This window comes from Anneissia japonica, unplaced genomic scaffold (assembly GCF_011630105.1).
Source record: "Anneissia japonica isolate Jap-2015-1 unplaced genomic scaffold, ASM1163010v1 scaffold522_len1101056_cov227, whole genome shotgun sequence".
Taxonomy (NCBI): domain Eukaryota; kingdom Metazoa; phylum Echinodermata; class Crinoidea; order Comatulida; family Comatulidae; genus Anneissia; species Anneissia japonica.
Window position 1 is genome coordinate 191,393 of NW_022756123.1, and position 19,923 is coordinate 211,315.

At 32.7% G+C, this 19,923-nt stretch overlaps 1 protein-coding gene across 9 annotated transcripts in view; it reads right to left on the reverse strand.

Annotated features, from left to right (window-relative positions):
- Positions 1–1,513: 1,513 nt before the first annotated feature.
- LOC117124078 (pleckstrin homology-like domain family B member 1) overlaps positions 1,514–19,923 on the reverse strand; it is a 58,721-nt gene continuing 40,311 nt past the window's right edge. For 6 of the 9 annotated variants that reach the window (XM_033270217.1, XM_033270215.1, XM_033270214.1 and 3 more), the window contains 11 exons: positions 19,598–19,729; positions 18,440–18,577; positions 16,044–16,328; positions 15,523–15,633; positions 11,947–12,042; positions 11,023–11,245; positions 10,364–10,396; positions 8,028–8,322; positions 7,046–7,139; positions 6,405–6,563; positions 1,514–5,692 (listed from right to left, as the gene is read on the reverse strand). In XM_033270217.1, the coding sequence (XP_033126108.1) occupies positions 5,249–5,692; positions 6,405–6,563; positions 7,046–7,139; positions 8,028–8,322; positions 10,364–10,396; positions 11,023–11,245; positions 11,947–12,042; positions 15,523–15,633; positions 16,044–16,328; positions 18,440–18,577; positions 19,598–19,729 (2,010 nt within the window). In that variant the 3' untranslated portion in view covers positions 1,514–5,248. The remainder of the gene's footprint in view (positions 5,693–6,404; positions 6,564–7,045; positions 7,140–8,027; positions 8,323–10,363; positions 10,397–11,022; positions 11,246–11,946; positions 12,043–15,522; positions 15,634–16,043; positions 16,329–18,439; positions 18,578–19,597; positions 19,730–19,923) is intronic. The other 3 variants (XM_033270211.1, XM_033270218.1, XM_033270213.1) reach the window with 3 other exon arrangements.

Here is a 19,923-nt window from a genome sequence, read left to right on the forward strand (position 1 = left end):
GCTGGCTCTTATACACATCTAGATGTGTGTAAGAGACAGATATATATTAAACATTTTTACTGTATATGATGCCAATTTTCGGTCCATCTGGGCCCTCTTCAGGCGTAGTCCGATTGTCGTCTGAGCTGTTAGTACACACTCGGGGTCGAAATTGCCCCATTCCATGTTAAATCTTGTACGTAAATATATCGTTTACCGATTTGTTTACGGTCACGTTATATGCTCTTCCTTATCTATGGATCCCATGATTTTACACAATGCAGCTGGCTGAATTAACCGTACCTGGCCCTATCTGCTGCTGTATTCTAACCTTAAACTACCATTTCTTCCTTTAGAGAAGTACAGCAGTGCATTAGCGCCACCTAGGTCTAGCTTTCTAGCTCAAAAGTAAGCAAGGCCAAGCGCCAGTGCAATGCCTAGGCTAGTCTAGTTAGCCTAGCCTAACTCGTACGTAAGCCAAAGTCGAGGGTAGAGATGGTGGGGAAATAAAAGAGGCCTAGGCGACGCTAGAACATAGTCTACAATACTTACCTCTTGAACTCGGCTTTTTAGTCTAACTATTTCAGCCCGATTGTTAGTTGCAGCATTATGATGAAGAGTTGTCTTTGACATTTCAGTTCCTTCTTAAAAACAAACAATAATCAACAAACTTATTTTTGTTTACAAGTCGATCGCGCAAGCAAGATTCAACTTTTTCTATAAAAGGTAGAGGGCGGTATATCGTGTGGGCTCTCTCTGTCAGCATTATTAATTTGAAAATTATTGACTTTTTTCAAAACGATTAGTTATGGATAATTCAGGATGGTCTAAACTTGCTGTATACTGTATGTTTATGCCAAAGACACACATAATATCAATGGAAGTGGTTAAATCATATAGGTCAAATTCTTTTTAAATATTAAATGGAACATACTTTTATGACTTCCTTCAAAAAATGTAAATCAATTATGAATTTTGACTCTTCCTTTTTAGAGACCAAGAGGCTTTAACAAATCATCACTGAGTAATTACATTGAATGCAAACAGATAATTTATTAGAGAATTTTTTAACATTTTGATAAGAATGATTTTAAAACTCACAGCTTAAAGTTTAAAGCCAGGTGTCAGATTTATCAAAATAGAATCAAAATAGTCCACTTTTGCTAAGTCAAATTGATCAATGTTGCTTAGCTTGAAAATTGCTTAAAAAATAAAATTAAAAAGTCGATTGTAGGCCTAAGACATTTTCTAAGCTGAGACTGATAAATCCAGGGTCAGATCTAACACACTGGCACTCATTAGTAGAACAACCAAGTGGCAAGCCAATAATGATGGTACCTGCCTTTTATGCAATAATGGCTATGAAGACATTCTTCTTGTGTGGAAATATCTAAATATCCGTATTAACAAAATACATATTACTAGGTAAGTAGGTGAGTAGTTGCTTTATCCAGGGAGATTAACAGTATTTGTGTTGTTAAGACTATTCATCAATATCATGAAAGTACAGTAAATTAGAAAATAGTGGTATTTATTTTTATCTTTTATTTAAAAAACATATTCAACTGTTCTGTAATAAATGAAACATTGTTTTTATTGTTTTACCTTTTATACTTTTACTGTTTTAATCTGTTTTAAGTGTCCCTATCCCTTTTTGTTAGTTTTTCCCCACTTTACCCCTTTGTTCTGTATTTTTTTTTTGCAATAAAGTGTTACTGTATTTGTATAAACCCAACAGTGCACAACCTGAGCCCGCCAAGAAAATTTTTGTGTTTAATTTCTTCGTTTTAGTTGCCACTTGGAGCTTATCTAGTCACCACTCTACGCAACAGGATTGTACTTTTGCAGCAGATGCAGATACACAAAATCCCTTTACACAGATGTCAACATCTACTGTATAAAATTTAAAGTGTATTCATTTGGAAGCAGTGACTCATATTTCAAACTAATAATAGAAATTATTTATAATTAAATGCTAAAAACTCTACCATGACTAAGAAACAGACACTTAAATAGCTTTTATCTGCTCTGCATAATTTAATGCGACTATACAGAGGTAGTACAGTATATAAAACATTCTGTTAAGATTGAAAACCCTAATTTTCTATAAGTCATTGTCATCTTGTACCACTGCTTTCTTTAAAAAACCCAAATGATTTAAAAGCAGATAATCCCCACAATTACTGCTCTGCTGCCCCCAATGTGTGAATTTTGTCTCACTTGAGCATGCCTTACAAAATCAAATGTTATCAAGAAATACTTTTTACGGCATAACAATATATTACAAACAATTTACATTAAAATAAGAAATAAGAAAAAAGCAATTACTTTACTATTAAAATTGTAAATATGAAAGTCTAACATAAGTAATACTGATTTAATACTAATTAGAAAGAGTATAAAGTTAAAATAAAATATCAATGATTTTCTTTCAATGCAGTTATAAATACAAATGCAATGAAACATTTTGCTATTAACTATTCCAGTTAATCAGAAGGCAAATCAAGTAAGAAGAAAGTATGGTAAAATATAAAATAATATAAACAGAAGGAACAACAAAACAATCTACAATACTATATATCAGTTGGAAAAACAGCAGTACAAAATAAATGAAAATACTGGTATAAAGTGATATCTACATATTAAAATCTCAAATCACTTAAAATTGTAATGTAGCATATAAAACACTATACAAAAACTCTATTAATAAAGGCAGTTAAAAAACATTAATCCTACTTATGTCTACAGTTCGCCTTCCAATTCGAGACCACCATTGGGACCTGAAAATTGTGGGTGGTCTTGAGGTTCAGTTTCCAATTAGAGGGTTAGCTTTGTGTTAAAGGATTGAGGGGTCTCAGATTGGAGGGTACACTGTATTCAGAATACTTGTGATCAATACCCATATAAAAAAAAAGCCCCCCAAAAACAACTTTATTGTTAATTCGATTTAATTTTATGTCACTGTTTTTATGCAATTTAATTATTATTGACAGCATTTTTGCAATTCAACTACCAAGAATACATACAAATATACAACTAAGTACACAATTAAGTACATATAAACACATTTTAAAATATGGAAAACTTGAGGAAGGTTCAAACATGAGTACCTTATCCCACTGGTTAATGCTGGGTGTGGCTATCATATACTTCTATAACCCAATTTAAAATTTACACTTTACACTAAAAATAATAATACAAATACAATAGTAAAATTATTATATAGGGCCTAGCACATACTATTTTTTATAACAGTAAAATTATAAACAATGAATATGATGATATTAACAATAATTATAATACTGGTGATAATTTTTTTTATAACTGAGAATGAAGAGTAATAAAGAGTAAAAAATGATAAAAATAATAGTAGTAACAATAAAAAAAATAATGGAAAATATGGGTTGTACAAATTCAAAGCTCCGAGTTGCAAATCTCCACTTTAACACTCCAGCTTCCGGTCAAATACATTTTTTCGCTATCACGCAAAAAAAAAAAAAAAAATCACGCAAAAAAAAGCGAACAGGATGAGTATAGAAGATTAGCTCTTCCTTTCAAATTACAAATGATTCACTTGTTCAAAATCAAAGTAAAGCATGATAAAAAAAATCTGGTTTGGTCAACCAAACAGCAAATCCTTACTAACGCACACATGTAAAAATTAACATAATATTACATTCTCAATGTCAATGTATATACCATAACATAGGAAACAAAGAAGGGGTCGAAAGTCACAATTTCCTAAATGTAGACAATTAGTAAAGTTGACAACATTTAATATAATTCAAAGTTATGATATGTTGTTATAGTTTCTTTTAGATTAACTTTTATTTCTATAGTAATCATAATGCTTGTGAATTCGGGTCTTATATAATAACAAAAATGCTCAGCTCCTTGAATAACCCTTTCAAGAGAGTTAGACAATTAAGGACCATGTTTTTTATCAGTTTGTATAGGTTTGATGTTCATTTAAGGAGGTTAATTATTAGCCACTAGTCAAATGACTATGTGACTATCTTGCCTCCAAAGGTTGTGTACCGAACTTTCATTTAAAAAAAAACACAAAAACAAAAAAACTAAAAACTTTAAACCAAATGTGACAAAGCCATGACCAAGGCTGAATAATTCCATTCATTATTAGTAATATCAACACAATTTAACTCAACAAATTGCTAATTCCTTGTAAAATGCTGATGTTCTAAAAATAATTCATCTGCATGGTTTTGGTCAAGGTGGTTTCTATTTTAGTTAACATGCTTATTTGTGAAGCATTTCATCGGAAATTATACAATAGATTGGTCAGGTTTGGTTTAACACAGTGTATATTTATATATATGGGCATAATTTCAAAGATGACCTGTCAATCCAAAGGTCACGATTGCCTATGTACGGTATACTTCATTGCATGTAAGCTTGTTATTATGTGAATTGCTTTTTATCTGGAAATTATATAAATAAAAATAAAATAAATAGTACAGTATCACACAAAAATTAAATGATTTCTTGCTTGTTTTCATAGAAAACTAAGTTCAGGCATTGAGGAATGACCAAATTTTCCCAATAGATCAAACGTTCGATCAAATAAATTATTAAGATATACCAATGTTGACAATATTAAGGAATAATTTAATGCTCATAAAATTTTTAATCTTACACTGATATCCTATCAAATTCTGTTAAAATGAGAATCTAAAGCTGATAATCACATTTTATGTACACAGCAAAATTACCTAACAATTGTAGAAAATTATGATTTATCATTCTTTAATCATATTCAACAGTAACAATAAACAAAAGGGATTATATGAATATTCAATAAGCTTTCTAGAAATTGGTCAAATGGATAAATAAACAAATTCTTGAGTATTTTGCATTATTTTTGTAGAACAAAAATTCAAGAAAACTTGGTCTGAATTTCAGGTGGGACCCATACAAATGATTTCCTATAGAACCCTTGTTATGGGAAGACAACTTCATTATTGAATACACTGGATATAAACAGTATAAAATCATTTGGCTAAGGAAACTAGTTTTTTGTACATTTGTGCAATTTTCATTTGCATAATATCTGAATATGCATATAGGTGAATACACATTCATGAATACAGAAGTTATAAAATATTTTTACAAGAGTAAGGCACGATCATTTAAAAACCTCATTATCCGAGGACAATTAAAAAATGTTTAGTGTACTGGCAATTGCTAAATGCGGAACAGCTGTTTGAATTTATTGGAAATGTTTCAATGTTCTGTCAGGTTTCACTATTCCTTATACAAATTCCTTGTATCCTTCGGCTCCCGTCACTATCACGTCCATCCATATACGCATCGCCTCTGGTGACGGTGCCACGAGGAAGTATGTCCTTTCACGTGTCTTTACACAAAACGTGAGATTTGCGTTCGGGCTTTTGTGTGGTCGCAAGTGATCAAAATAGACTTCCTGGATGGCTTGGAAGTACATACCTCCCTTCGGTCTGCTTTCATCTTTCTCATTTGCATAATATAGAAATGATCGCTTTGTACGGCTGAATACAAACCAACGTTTGCGCCATGTCTTGATACGTCCACCCATTTTGATCATCGTTCCTCGGCAGGTGGTTTTTGTGAGGATAACATGGCGACAATTTTCAACATTATGGCCACACATTTCAACATGCTGGCGCAAATCAAACTCCACAGAACGATTCGGTAAAAATCTTGTTAATGGACGAGCCTGAAATAATAATTTTGAAACAAAAAAATCAAACATAGATGCAAACAAAATTTATTGCGGCAGATGCTATTAAACATATTTTTGCTTAGGATGTTTAAAAATTGTCAACAGGCACAGATGGATAGGTGTGATGAAAATTAATAGGTTGTTAGCTTGTGAGATAGTCAGCAAGTACAGAAAGACAGAATCTCAATTATGTTTGAGTAACTGAATATTGTTTAATCCTCTTTGTATTTGAGCCATATCGTGGTACTTAAAATGCTTGCCTTCCTATCACAGGGTTATGGGGGTCAAACCCTGTAAAATTCATATTGTTTTTACTTTGATAAAAAAAAACAGCTCCACTCCACCGGCTTGAACAGATGACTTGGATCTATTTTTGTTATTTATATATACAGTATTCTGTCCTTTTTGTATAATTTTGTTTTTCTTTGCACAGCCACCGGGAAGAACAACTCTGGGTTTATCTGAGCCTTTGCGGTTTAAAATACAGTTGAAATTGAACTGGAAGACTTAGTGTATATAACATTAGCTAGTCATGTGGGAAAACCATAACTAATTACAAAACAAATTTCTAAGTATAAACAAAAAATTTATTTAAAAATACATTCCCAATGATATTTAAAAAATCAACAATAAAAATATGATATTACTTATTATTTTTTTGATGCATACATCAACATTTTAAATAGTATACTTTTCAGTTTCTCACCTGATTGTTTCCCATCCTAAAGGATTTTTCCCGTAATTTAACTTGATTCATCACAAGCTCTTCCCTCCTTGAGGTTTCCTCCTCCAGCTGTCGTTCAAGCTCTTCCCGCTTCCGGTGTTCTTCCTCCAAGTGGCTGTGTTCTAGCATTCGAAGCCGCTCCTAGAATTTGAAACAAAAAAATTCATTAATGAAATCAATTACTTGAATTTTATGTTTATAAAGCTGAGCAGTAACTTAGTGTTTAGATATTTGTCTGGTAATACTGGAGCTCTGCATTCTAATCCTACATATAGTAGCATTCTTTTCACAATGAATAGCAACTCCACTCCCAAATCTTCATATTGAGACATCTTGTAAGTGATGAGCAGGGATGTAGTTACGGAGGGCGGAACAGGGCAGGGCAAACCTGTCTTTCCCACCCAGTCTAATTTCATCCATGGCACTCCACCCACCCATATTAACCCACTTGGCCATCTTCAAAAATCCACTCTTATTATTTGGAGCTTACCAATGTTATCACCCACCCAACCACCCATAAAATGTTTACCACAACTCTGGATGAGTCATTTGTACAATTAGATAAATGGAATAAGATGAAATTTAAGATACCAAATTATACATGGAAAAGTATTTCGAATTACCTGTTGCTCTAGAAGAGCTTGTTTCTCAGCCTGAGCCTCTCGCAGTAGTCGCTCCATGTCAGCTAGCCTCTCCCTCTCCTCTATCGTAAAACTACTGATGTAGAAAACAGACATTTTCAGTTAATTACTGTTTGCGTTTTCAATACGAATATAAACATTAAAATTCAGGACACCACTCTTCATAAAAACTGCAATGCTCTTGCCATTATTCACATCAAAACCAAATTTTAAGCTGTCAGCTATCTTTCTCTTTGCATTTATCTCTGTGGATTTCGACGAGGTACATGGAATTACTTTGCTAGTTAAGAGACTCGGGGTATGGCTATAGTTGTCACACTTTTACGCTCTGAGGCGTGTATCCACTTCTTACATAGTTGTTCTAGTTACAAACTTTGCAGGAAGTCATAAAGAGAATCTTTACAATCTGAAATTCGTGATTTCCTACGCAGCACTCACACACTCTCAGTGACAGCTGATAAATAAGCTACTTCAGACAATTTAGAATCAGAATATTGTAAATATTGGCTGCCACTAGGGGGTGGGTATTCATCATGTTTATTTTGTACAGATGAAATATTATTTCAAAACCTATGCCTATTATTATGTTATCTTCAATTTCTGTTTAAAGCAGGATTAATTGAGATATTTGATAAGAAACTAAAAAAAACAGTACTTTAAATATTTACTCTCAAGTTAATTAATCTGATAATAATATTATAAAATAATAAAACAGTATAGTTAAAGCAAAAAGATTTTAGATGCTGACCAATTGATATTGAAGGCTTATTTATACATTAAAGTGCTAAGAGTAATTCCCTTGACCATCTCTACTGGATCAAACCAATTTTGCATAGAGCTTTTGATAGGCTAGATGACCAGCTTTATCATGATTCTTTAATACATTTAATTTGCCTACACAAGGAGACGATCTGCTAATCTTTTCTAAAAAGTAACAATTTTTAAACAGAATTAGTTAACTAACCTATTTTTTGCCCAAGATTTTGAAGGTGTTGAACATACAGAAGAGATATCCATGTGACCCTCAATGCTTTCAAAGCTGGATACACTTGCAGCATCACTATAGTACCCCATCATTGCATGAATTGTATTGTGCCTTGGTGAATCAACGCGCGGAGAGTCCTTGATGTGACTGCCGTTTAACGTATTTGAAAATGACTCGCTACGTTTTTTCTCCTCCCACTGTGCCCGGACTTCTTCCCCTGCCCTTTTCCGTAACTCCTGTAGGCGCTGCTTCTCTTTCTCGATGAGCATTTCTCCTAGAATGATAGTATCCAGAATATTATTGTTTAAGATTATTTATGATTCCATCTGCTCTATCCATTGTACTTTACTATAGTTGTAAAGCTTATCTAAGAATAAAATATATAAACTGGTGTCAAGCATTAATTTTTAAAAAGTACTAAATTTACACAGAATTCAACAAGCACTATATAATTAATTAATTAATTAATTAATTGTCCAATGAGAGATTAATACAAATTTACAAAAAATTAAAAAATAAGAAGTACAAAAAAAGTAATAAAGTAAGTAACAATAGTTGTGGTAATGTTATATGAATGATTTATGATATGAACACAAACAATTGGTTACTTTAAAAACATGCACATTAATAAAATATTGCTATTCCTGTTATGTACCCTTTGAGAATGCAGAAATAAAGCCAATTTAAAGATAATTCATGATGTAGTAAATTAATACATTTTACAAATCCATACAAAAATTATATATTCAAAAAATGAACCTAAGAAACTATATTATTACACCATGGAAGTATCCTTAAAATCTCATTTGTATTTTGACAGTATTTTTATTGCTGTATTTTTAAATTTTTTTAAAATTTATCAAAAAAATTCAATTTTAAGTCTGTTGTAAAATCAATCACTTATTTATTCAATCAATCAATCAATCACTTATTCAATCAATTAATCACCTTACATAAAATAAGTTAATAATAATTTTTAAAAAAGTAAATAAAATGCCAATTTATAATGAATGTCTTTAAATAAAATAAGAAAATAAAAGTGGCATTAAAGAGGTTTAGAAATAGGAAGCTGATTCTGGTCTGTCTGCTTTCTATTCCACCAGAAAAGAAAGCAAAAGACAGGGAAATACAGAGTCACCGGAGATGGGCATGACGTAGGAACAGATGAATGACAGATGTGAAATGTACTTGAATAGCAAGACTACATTTACTGCGCCACATGATTAATATCACCACCATTATTAAACTAATTAATTCTATCTAATAATAAACTTCTCTCGGCCTCTATTATGACAAATAAAGATGACTGTGTCATATAATGCGAGTCCTTCATGTTCCATATATCATTAATGTGCTGAGATAGATATATGCACATATTTAAGTAAGGCCAGCCCGAATAACAATATTATTAATAAATAATACTACTAATAATGCAATAAATATAATATGATGTTAATAAACGGAACCTCTGAAGCTAAAAAGTAATAAACATTAATTACTAGGGAAATATTGCAGCTATTAATTTGATAGATGACCTGACTATAAATCACCTCAATCGTCTACAAGACTTTACATCACATGCTGCACATCCTGTTTCCCCCTCCCCAGTAATCCCTCGACTGAGAACACTGCCTTCATCTAACCTTCTTTTTAAACTACATTTGCTGTTATTAAAACCACATATTGTATAGTTCTAATGAAATCACTACATATAGTTTTCCTTTCAAGGCAGTTCAAGATTACCTATTATTTTCTTCTGAAAGTACCATGATTTATTTGAAAATTGCGTATAATGGAAGTTTAGCTGAAGGAAATATAGATCATAAAAAACGGAAAAGAAATTATTCACATGTTTTGGATTTACTGGTTATAGTACCCAACTTTTGAATTCAGAATCAAGGGTTTGAACCCAACAAGTATCAACAACAATTCCACAACCTTCTTTTTACAAGATAGCCTAGTTGGGTACCATATTATTGTTAACTTGCCATAAGCCCTGTCAAACAGATCTATTACATTTTATTTGACATAAACATGTGACATGTCTAAATACGGTCAAGATGACATCACATCATGACCATATATAGGCACATCATGACTATATATAGGCACATCATGACCATATATAGGCACATCATGACCATATATAGGCACATCATGACCATATATAAGCATATCATGACCATATATAGGCACATCATGACCATATATAGGCACATCATGACTATATATGGGCACACAAAAGTTTTTGTCGAAGAAAATTTGAGTCTGGACAGAGCTTAACAACTGTATAGTGCACAAGTATTTCACCATACCTTCAATTTCCTCCTCTGCTCCAGAGTCCGAATCTGCAGTTAGTCACAAAGTGTCAAAGGTGAAAATTAGTAAGTAACCATGCAAAAACAAATGTTGGATAGTTAGTGGCAATGAAATCAACACAACGCAGGGATAGGTTAAAAAACGGGCTGACGAGGTCTTATGAACAAACTATGTTTAGAATAATACATGTATTAAACTATAAACAAAATAATCATAATAATTAGTATTAATAATCACAGTTAATAATTTCAATTTCATGTTCAAATGACAAGAAAAAAAAAATCATTTTTTAAGTTAATGCTTTCAGCAGCAGCATTTTCTACATGATTTTAAAGAAATTAAATTAAAAAAGGATTTTTCAAAAGAAAATATTAGAAATAAATACTAGGCAAAACAAATTTAATTAATTTGTAAATGCATTTTACATTTTCCAACACTCATTAGCTTAATGAAGACCTATTATGATATGCGCACTTCATTTTTAAAATGGCTTTAAGATGTCAAGGTTAGGGAGGGTTCTCTGATTAATATGAAAGAAGCAATATAAACAGAAAAAAAATATGCAAGGTTAAATTTGGATGAAAGTTTGGCTACCTGATAAATTCAAAATGTACTTGAATTATTGATGGTGATAGAATTAGGACAAGATAATTACCCGTCTCTTCCAAAAGCTGCTTTCTATTCCTTTCAATATCTAGAATTGTCCCTCCTTTCCGCAGTGATGAGTACGGTGATGAGTGTGGTGAGTTTTCGTTAGACATTTTACGGGCAATGCGCGGAGAATTTGAATTCTTCCGTCTAGTTGCAAGGAACTCATCACTAAGTGACATCTCAGGGTGCAATTTCAACCGTCTTTCCGTCATCTCTTGGATTTTTTTCTGAAGTATAGAAATGCAGAATAATATTATGTCTATAACAAATTTATTATAAGATTGATATGAATTCCTATTTTCACAATGACTGATTACAATTTATTTTCTTTTACGGGCACTCCTTAAACTGTCCAGAGTATTACAACTTTGACTTACAACTCTTACTATAACAGACCGGAACTGTAATATTGATGCTTCCTAACATTCTCATGATAAACACCAAAAAGCACCTTTGATGTGTGTACTATTCTGCACTAGCAAGCCCAGCAAACAATATGAATCAAAACACAAAGTCAAAAGACTTGACCAGGTCTTGATAGTCAAGACACAACAAAAACACAATAACAGTCGAGTCTTGCTTTACCTAGTAATGAGATCATAGGATTAGAGTCTATTGTAGTCGCTGGTAGTGTAGTGTGTCTCTTGACAATGTCGTAGTTAAGTTGATGAACCTAATGCAGAATGGCCATACGTTGAACTTTGGTATTTTATCAATAAATATTCTGTATCATATCATATCTTTATCTCTATTTGAGTTATTGTTGGCCAGTTTTTCTATTATTTATATCTAGTTCTTTACATTTTAAAGCACAATAGTGTCTATATGAGACATACTCCACACGACAGTAGTCTCGACACTCCATAATATTAAAGCATTCCTCTACAATAAGGTATACACAGAAATTCATTACTAAAGAAAATCTTACCAGTTGATTTGGGTCTTGAATAAAAACTGCTCTCTTGGAAACTTTTGCAAGTAGTCTGTTATATTTCGTTTCTATGCTGTCAAGTTGTTGCCTTTCCTAAAAAAAAAAGGGTGATAAAAAGATTAAAATATGTACATATAACCAAGCTAATTAGTAGGGAATATAATGGTGCTAGCTGCAGAGTTTGAGCAACCGTCTACAGTAGGTAAATATCCCTATTACACAGGATGGTAAATACACTGAGATATAATCCAACAGACAGTATAAAGAGAACATTTTTTAAACATAAATAGGAGTGATTAAATACTTACCTTAAAGTTCTTCACCAAAAAACATTTCACAAGAAACATTCAAAATGAAAATCTTTTCATAAACACCCTCCCAACGCACAACCCTGCTATCTCTATACGATGTACATAACATACTGTAGTGTTATATAAGTAAACATAGAAAAATGTTGAATAGCTGATCAGGACAAACACTATGTCAATACATTCTGATAACAGACTCCAAAGTTATGGATTTCACAAAAGGTGAGAGGGCAGTCCGACTGGTATGTCTTCACAGTTTAATAAGCAGGTGTATTAAACTCACAGGGATAATCTCAAAAGTTCTCATCAAACCAAAATGTTAACAAAACAATTAACTACTTTCCATACAGATTTTTAATTGCTTATATACATGTGTAAATACACATTATTATTGTTACCAGTTATTTTCATAATTTCTCATTTGCAATTGTAATTTTAATTTTATCTATTAATCAACTTTCACAACAAATGGTAGATGATAGAACATTATATTTTGTGGTGGTCCCCAGTGCTAACATTTAAGTCCTATACACCTTAATAAAGCATTAACACCTTGTGGTCCAACATTAAGATATCAACATAATAATATACAGTACAGTAGTGGCACTTGATTATAGCACCATTTATGGAAGCAGATACCTTAGTATTTCCACTGGTACTAAGCCCAGTATAATGTGATTCAAGGTGTACAGTAAGCATAGTTAACCAAGTAGTAGGGCATAGAAAGATATATATTTATGTAGATGACAGCATTCGCTCTTACTGGCTAGATATCATACTGGCAAAAGTTGGAAAATTTCTCACTCCTCAATTTTGGCGTAGTGTATATTAGATTCTGTGTTACCAGTAATAGATATTTAGAATTTTATTATTGAGTAAATTGAAAAGGAATATCAACCAGACCTCTGCGAGGGCCAAGGTTCCTATGTGGGCATTCGTAAAATATTGCACTACTGCATTTTCGAAGATGTAGACATGGCAACTAACGAGGGAGTGCTCGTGTTAATTTGAGATGACAAACACACATCTTCCTGTGGGCATATTTTAACTAGTGTTTTTGCTACAAAAATAGCTTGGTACTCCTGTTCAGTTAGAAATTTATGAAGTTAATTTTGTATTTTTTGAAAAAAAAATATATTTTCTTCAACTGTACTAATAAACACTTCTACAAGAGAGTCAAACTTCAGCAAGAACAAGAAAAATATTCACATGTACGGTACATACATATAATTAATTATAGTAATAAAAACAATAACGCACTTTATAAAAATATATATAGCCTAGTAGGCCTATTAGTAGAAAATATACAGCCATTGGCCCTTTTAATATTTTAATTGATAGTATATAGTCTATAGAAAGGCATAGGCCTAAGCCTACCCCAAGCTAGCGTGAACCGCTTTAGAAAACATCGAAAATGATAGACCTAAAACATTAACATTAACTTAAGTAAAGTTATTAAATAAACATTACAATCTTAAAATAAGAATTACACATACCATTTATAATTAGCAATAGAACGCAACCTAACCTAGGCCTAAAAATACGATCGGACGAGAATCGTAACAAGATTCATAACCCGATGAAATTACGATGTTCAGGCAGTGTCTAATTACACTGCACCAAGTCTACGCTCTGCGGCGAAGGGCCCAGCACCGACCGCCACACACAATTGAAAGACACATTTTAACATCAATAGCCGCCGAGTGGAGCGAATCGAGTCTCGCTTGGCTGGGGGCCAGGGGGGGGCCGCCCAGGGCCCCGGTGGGGGTCCAGGGGCGAAGCCCCCTGGAAGCCACGGATATTTGATGAATTATGGCGAATTTTTATTACTTATTTGATAGGCATCGAGTTACTATAATATGACTTCATGTAGGCTATGCTTTCTAATGTTCATCAGCTTCCAAAACCAAAACATTTTTGAATAAAGCAAGAAACAAAGAGTATGCAATGTAACCATCTAATTTATTTTCAAATCCTCATTCTTGAAAGTGAAATTCTATATTTTGGAAATTTTGCATGAAATCTGTCAACCACGTTGTCATGGTCGAGGTTGCTTCACCTATCACGATGTATTCCAACCATCATGAGGCTATCTAAATGCGCATTTGTCATAACAAAACGCAAATTATTTTTAATTAGTCTCATTGAATTATTATTATTATTATTATTATTATTGTTTTGGTTGTTGTGATGAAAAGGGGGGGGGGATGGGGGGGAGAGCTATAGCCCCCAGCCCCCACCCCCTCTGGCGCCACCCCTGTTTGTACAACGCACAACCAAAAAGCAAACATGGAATAGAAACCATAGCAGTAAATAATCTTATGGTAGCCTAGTTTACCGAACAAGCCAATCGGCTTTTCTGGGCAGTAGCGCGTTTACGCTCCTGAATTGGAATAGGCGGCGTAGAAAGAATCAAACTAATTAGGTGACTGACCATGTGTCTGATTCTCATAATGGAGTATCGTGCCAACGTGGTGGAAACCTACGTGCGGAACGTTTCTTACTCAGGTGTTACTAGGCAACTTTACAGTTTACTAGGAAATAATAATAATAATAATAATTTAAATTAAATTTAGTATTGTTGCCTATTTCGGGATGGATCGGGTGGATTAATTTTATTTTCTTAATCGTTAAATATTTCACTGACTCTGTCGAGCCAACAATGGTTTCACTCTACCGTACTGTACACACGTTAGTCTATTATCCGATAGAAGCTGCAAAAGGATTACTGTATCCAGTCAGGTATCAAGTTTGTTTTATGTTTTTTTCAAACCATAACACTTCCATACACAACATAATTCTATTCTGTCTGCTGTAGAACCTTATGCAAACAGCAGCAGTATAAAATTGAGGTTTTTGGAGTGCAGATAAAGTTTTATATCCATACCAGCTAGGAAAGTCCCTGGAGTCCGATCCATCACATTTAAGACAGTTTGGACAACGAGAGTACACAACATTCCATAAATGTTTTCCTCTTATCATACAGTTTACTAGTCTTTTCAAGAGTAGGGGGTATTGTCTCTCATTAGTATGGCTTTAATATTTGTCAAAATATAAAAAACTATGAAATAGGGCACAACAAAAGATCCAGATTAGCATGGGTACGGACGCACAAAACAAACAGGTGTCTGGAAAGTCCCGTTTGCCTGTTTACAAAAAACTACGTAACATACTAGAAACGTACATACTACATACACACTAGCAGGATTTTAAAAGTTCCTATGCTTGCAAGCATATAGGAACCAAATATTAATATAGTTCTTACTTTCTCAAGTTCAGTTGTTGCTAAGGAACGCTTCTCTTGAATGACTTCACCTTCTGTCTGCGAGTCTCGCAGCACAGCCGTCATTTGACGATCAATGTGGTTCACGTTATCCTATCATGATAAGTACAAGAAATTTATCAGGTGTCAATAGTAACAATTTAACGTCGCTGTGTTTACATGGAAGCGGTTGCGTCATTAGTTGGGGTTATGGTACTCATCCGTCATGTCTGGGTTCGAATCCCATATAGGGCATTAGCTTCTGTTCTTGGGTAAGATGCTTTTTGTGTCTCTTTCCACGCAAGAGTGTATTATAAATGAGTACTTGGCAAGAATATTGTATTTTAAATTTATTTGATGCCTAGACACTCATTGCTTAGAGGATGTTTAAATTTATGTAGGATTACCCATCTGTGTGTTCTAGCTTATTAATAAAAGTTAGCACAAAAAAGAATGAAGAAGCAGAATGAGAAACATATTACTTTTTATTTGCCTAACATGTGCAAAATGGGGATGAAGAGTACCTTTCTATCCTTTAGGATCACTTCCGTCTGCCGCTTTTCCTTCATTAATTCTTGCTCCATGATTTCTTTTTCCTCCTCTATCCTAGCCTCAATCTCAAACTGTTGGAACTCTAAATCTTCAAACTTCTTGCGTTCTATATCTAGCATCTCCTTCTGTTTCTGTAACTTGAGCAACAGATCATCTTTCTCATTCTCGGTGCACACTTCTAGCCGCTTCCTTGTTTCCTCGTGGCCGATTTGAAGCGACTCTAAGCTGCTTTTAGTTTGCTCCAGTAGACTTTTTTCCTAATAAAGTAAATAAAACCGTGTAGAGTTAACAAAAGTAGGGTTGAATATCAGAATAATATCTTACAATAAAACTAGAATATTTAAATTTATTCACTGTATACAAAAAAGCAAATTTTCAGAAGAGAATGGTGGGTAAAACTTACAGCCTTTGGGGGACGTATATGCATTTTTGCAAACGTATGATGTACAAAAAATAATAAATGACACTTTAGTACTAGTGTGTAATGGAGATAGAATAGGTACAATACTGGTAGGCGCAAAAGTAGTCTCTCATTTAAAACTTAAATGTCAAGCAATTTAATGGCTTTGATAACATTAGTCATGTGACACTGTGACTAACGAACTCTAATTGAGAAAGTACAAGATATTATCAGAAAAGCAATTAAACACTGTAAAGCGAGGGTACAGGATTGTACAACATCTAACGACTAACAAAAACACATAATTAGGATAGTTTTTTATGAGCATATTTGCATATTTTATACATAATGATATCAGCACCACCCAAATAAAAGCGTATGCTTGCATAAATACCAAAGATACACATGTATAAAATTCACACTCTATAGAAAGTGTAATATTTGAATAATACTCTTTATAAGCACACAATGGATGATTCATAATAGCTCTTTGTCCAATGCTTATATTAATACTCTCAGTGGAGTTGTAAAATACACTTTCACTTGTTTATCTTGCGCAAAACAAATTTAAGTGTTGATTGAATAAAAAATATGCACAGCATAAATGGAATGGAGAAATAATGAATGGAATAATAGCAAAAGAATGACTGAGTACATAGAATGGATGAATGAGGAAATTAATGAGTACATTTGAAAAATGATGAATGAATGAATGAATGACTTAGAAGAAAGGATAAATGATAACAAAGAAATTGTGACTTGAAGTGAGAAGAGCTAATGAACGGGGAAGGGAATTACGACTTTGAGTGAAAAGAGTGAATGGATGAGGAAGGGCATTAAAAAAGGGTGAGTGAATGATGAATGGATGAGTAAGTACTGTATGGAAAAAGATGTATGATAGAGATGAGATCAGTGAATGGATTAGTGATGGTTAAGAATGAAGAATGGATGAGTAGGAATAATGAAAGATTGAATGAATATGAAGAAGGTATGAGTTAGAAGAACAGATGATTGTGTGTGAAGTGTGAATGTACAAGTAAACGAATGAGTATAAGAATGGAATCAATGAGTGCGAAGAATGACTGTGGTGAACAGATTGATTATTATGTAAAGAAGAAATGGATAAATGTCAATGAATAAATGAATGAATGAATGTCAATGAATGAATAAATGAATGAATGAATAAATGAATGGTAATGTAATAATGTTAAATTTGGTTGGACTATATAAGTACACTTCATATCTACATTTTTTTTCTAAAACTGACACAAAATATGAATAATATAACAGACACTAATAATAGTGATAATTTAATTACTATCAACATTCTTGCTTGTTTTAGGTAAACATTCTGTTTAAGAAAAATGGCTTCCTTTTCAAAAAACAAATGATAATGATGGTAAAAATGTTTATTAGAAATTTATGATTCTTATTTAATCAAGGAATGGATATCCAACAACTTGATGAGTCTTCAACAAAATAGAAAGTGTAATTAAAAAACTAAATAAATAGAGTCTGGCAGAGCAACAACACAGACATTCTGGGAGCTTTCCTTTTCATTTCAAACTATAGGGGGCAGTATTTAATTTTGCGATTCTTCAAGTTCTCTTAAATAAAAATTGTTCTCATAGATACAAAAATAAGGTCTAAGAAAAAATATAAAGTAATTCGTCGATATATTTAAAGAAAAATTTAGATTTCACTACCCAACAAAAACTAGTGTAAGTACTAGTAGTAGTTAGTAATTTATCCCAATATTTTAGTAACTACTGTTAGGATGAAATATGAAGTACAAAATGCATGTTGACAATTTAGATTGAAATGATTAAAACCTGGGATTGAACAATTTTTGAACCTTTTAAAAACATTATTAGTAGTAGCATACACCTATTAAATACATGAATAGGTTAGTTGTCACTTTGCGAGATGTTGATATAACAAACAAAAATAGCTGTGAGAACCACAGACCTTTTCCTTCTCGACCCTGGCACAGTCGCCAAGCTTCATTTTTAATACCTGCAGCGTCGATATCTGTTCCTGCTCCCTTTTCAGGTGCTCCATTTCACTCTTGTGCTCTCCTTCAAGCAAGGCTGCCTCAATCTCAAGCTATATTACACCACATCACACGACAAAAGACAGGAGGGGGCGGGGCAGTATGGATTATAATATTTTGGTGAAGAGGATTGCATAACCAGAGTGAAGATGTTATGTTACAACATTGCACATGAGACAGTCATTCAAATCAACCATTTAAATCAATTAGTTAATTAATTAGCATCATTCCAGCAAACATTTCAATCAATTATTTAGTTCAAATTAATGATGATGAGTCATCATGTTATGTTAACACACAAGTGGTTAATATGCAAATTAGTATAAAATAATACCACAAATAGATGTTACAGAAAAAAACCCCAGAATCAAAAATTGTTAAAATAAATATGATGGATACAAATTTTGAAATTGTAACAATAAAGCAAACAAATTTAAAGAAGATATGAAATGAAAATAAATGAAGTTATAATAGAATAGATACCACAACATTTTGATAAAACATGAAGAGAATTTAAGAGTTAATTTGTAGAGGTTCACATGAAATAACAACACAAGAAACACACAGAGAGGACAAAGTAAAAGTGAAAAATAGAAACAAAAATGTTAGAACTAGGCTATTACATAATTATTCTAAATCTGTATTAAGTAGCCAATTTGTCAGTCGGAAAAATTTGGATAGAACTTTGACGAATTATACCATTGTCAAACTTTTAAAGTGTGTTTTTTGATGTACAGTACTCAAATGAAGCATGTTGGTATAATGTACATAACACTAAATGATATTTTAATACTTGGATTCTATTGGCTTTAAAGATATTTCAAAAATTATAATTTACTGAAATGGAAACAGCAAAAAAACATACCAATGAGATCTAGTTTACGACTTGAAATAATGAATGAAGTAAGGAAATAAAAAAACCGCAACAACCTTAGACCCATGGGAGAAATCCCAGAGAACGACAAATAAAACCATTTATATACTTGAGATGTCTGTTGATCTAAATCTGAAGTATGTTGTGAACCAAATGTCTAATAAACAAAACAAAAACCAAAAACAAACAAAAAACTCACCTCTCTCATTGTTTCAGATTCTTGGTTGTCTAGCATCTCAAGAACTTTTTCAAGTTCTTCAACCTTTTGTATGGCATCTGACCTCTCTTTGTCAAGCCTTTCGAGTTTCTTTTGAAGTTCTGACAATGTAGCCTATTAATGGTAAACAAAGAACAATTATCCAATTAGTAAAATATATGGTTCCATGGTGGAATTATGATAATTCTTCTTTATTCCACAAATGTCACAATTAAATATACATTTTACATATCACTTTTTCATAATATGTGGAAAAGGGTATCCAACCACAAGCATTACTCTACATGTGGGCTCCTTAAAAGCTAAAG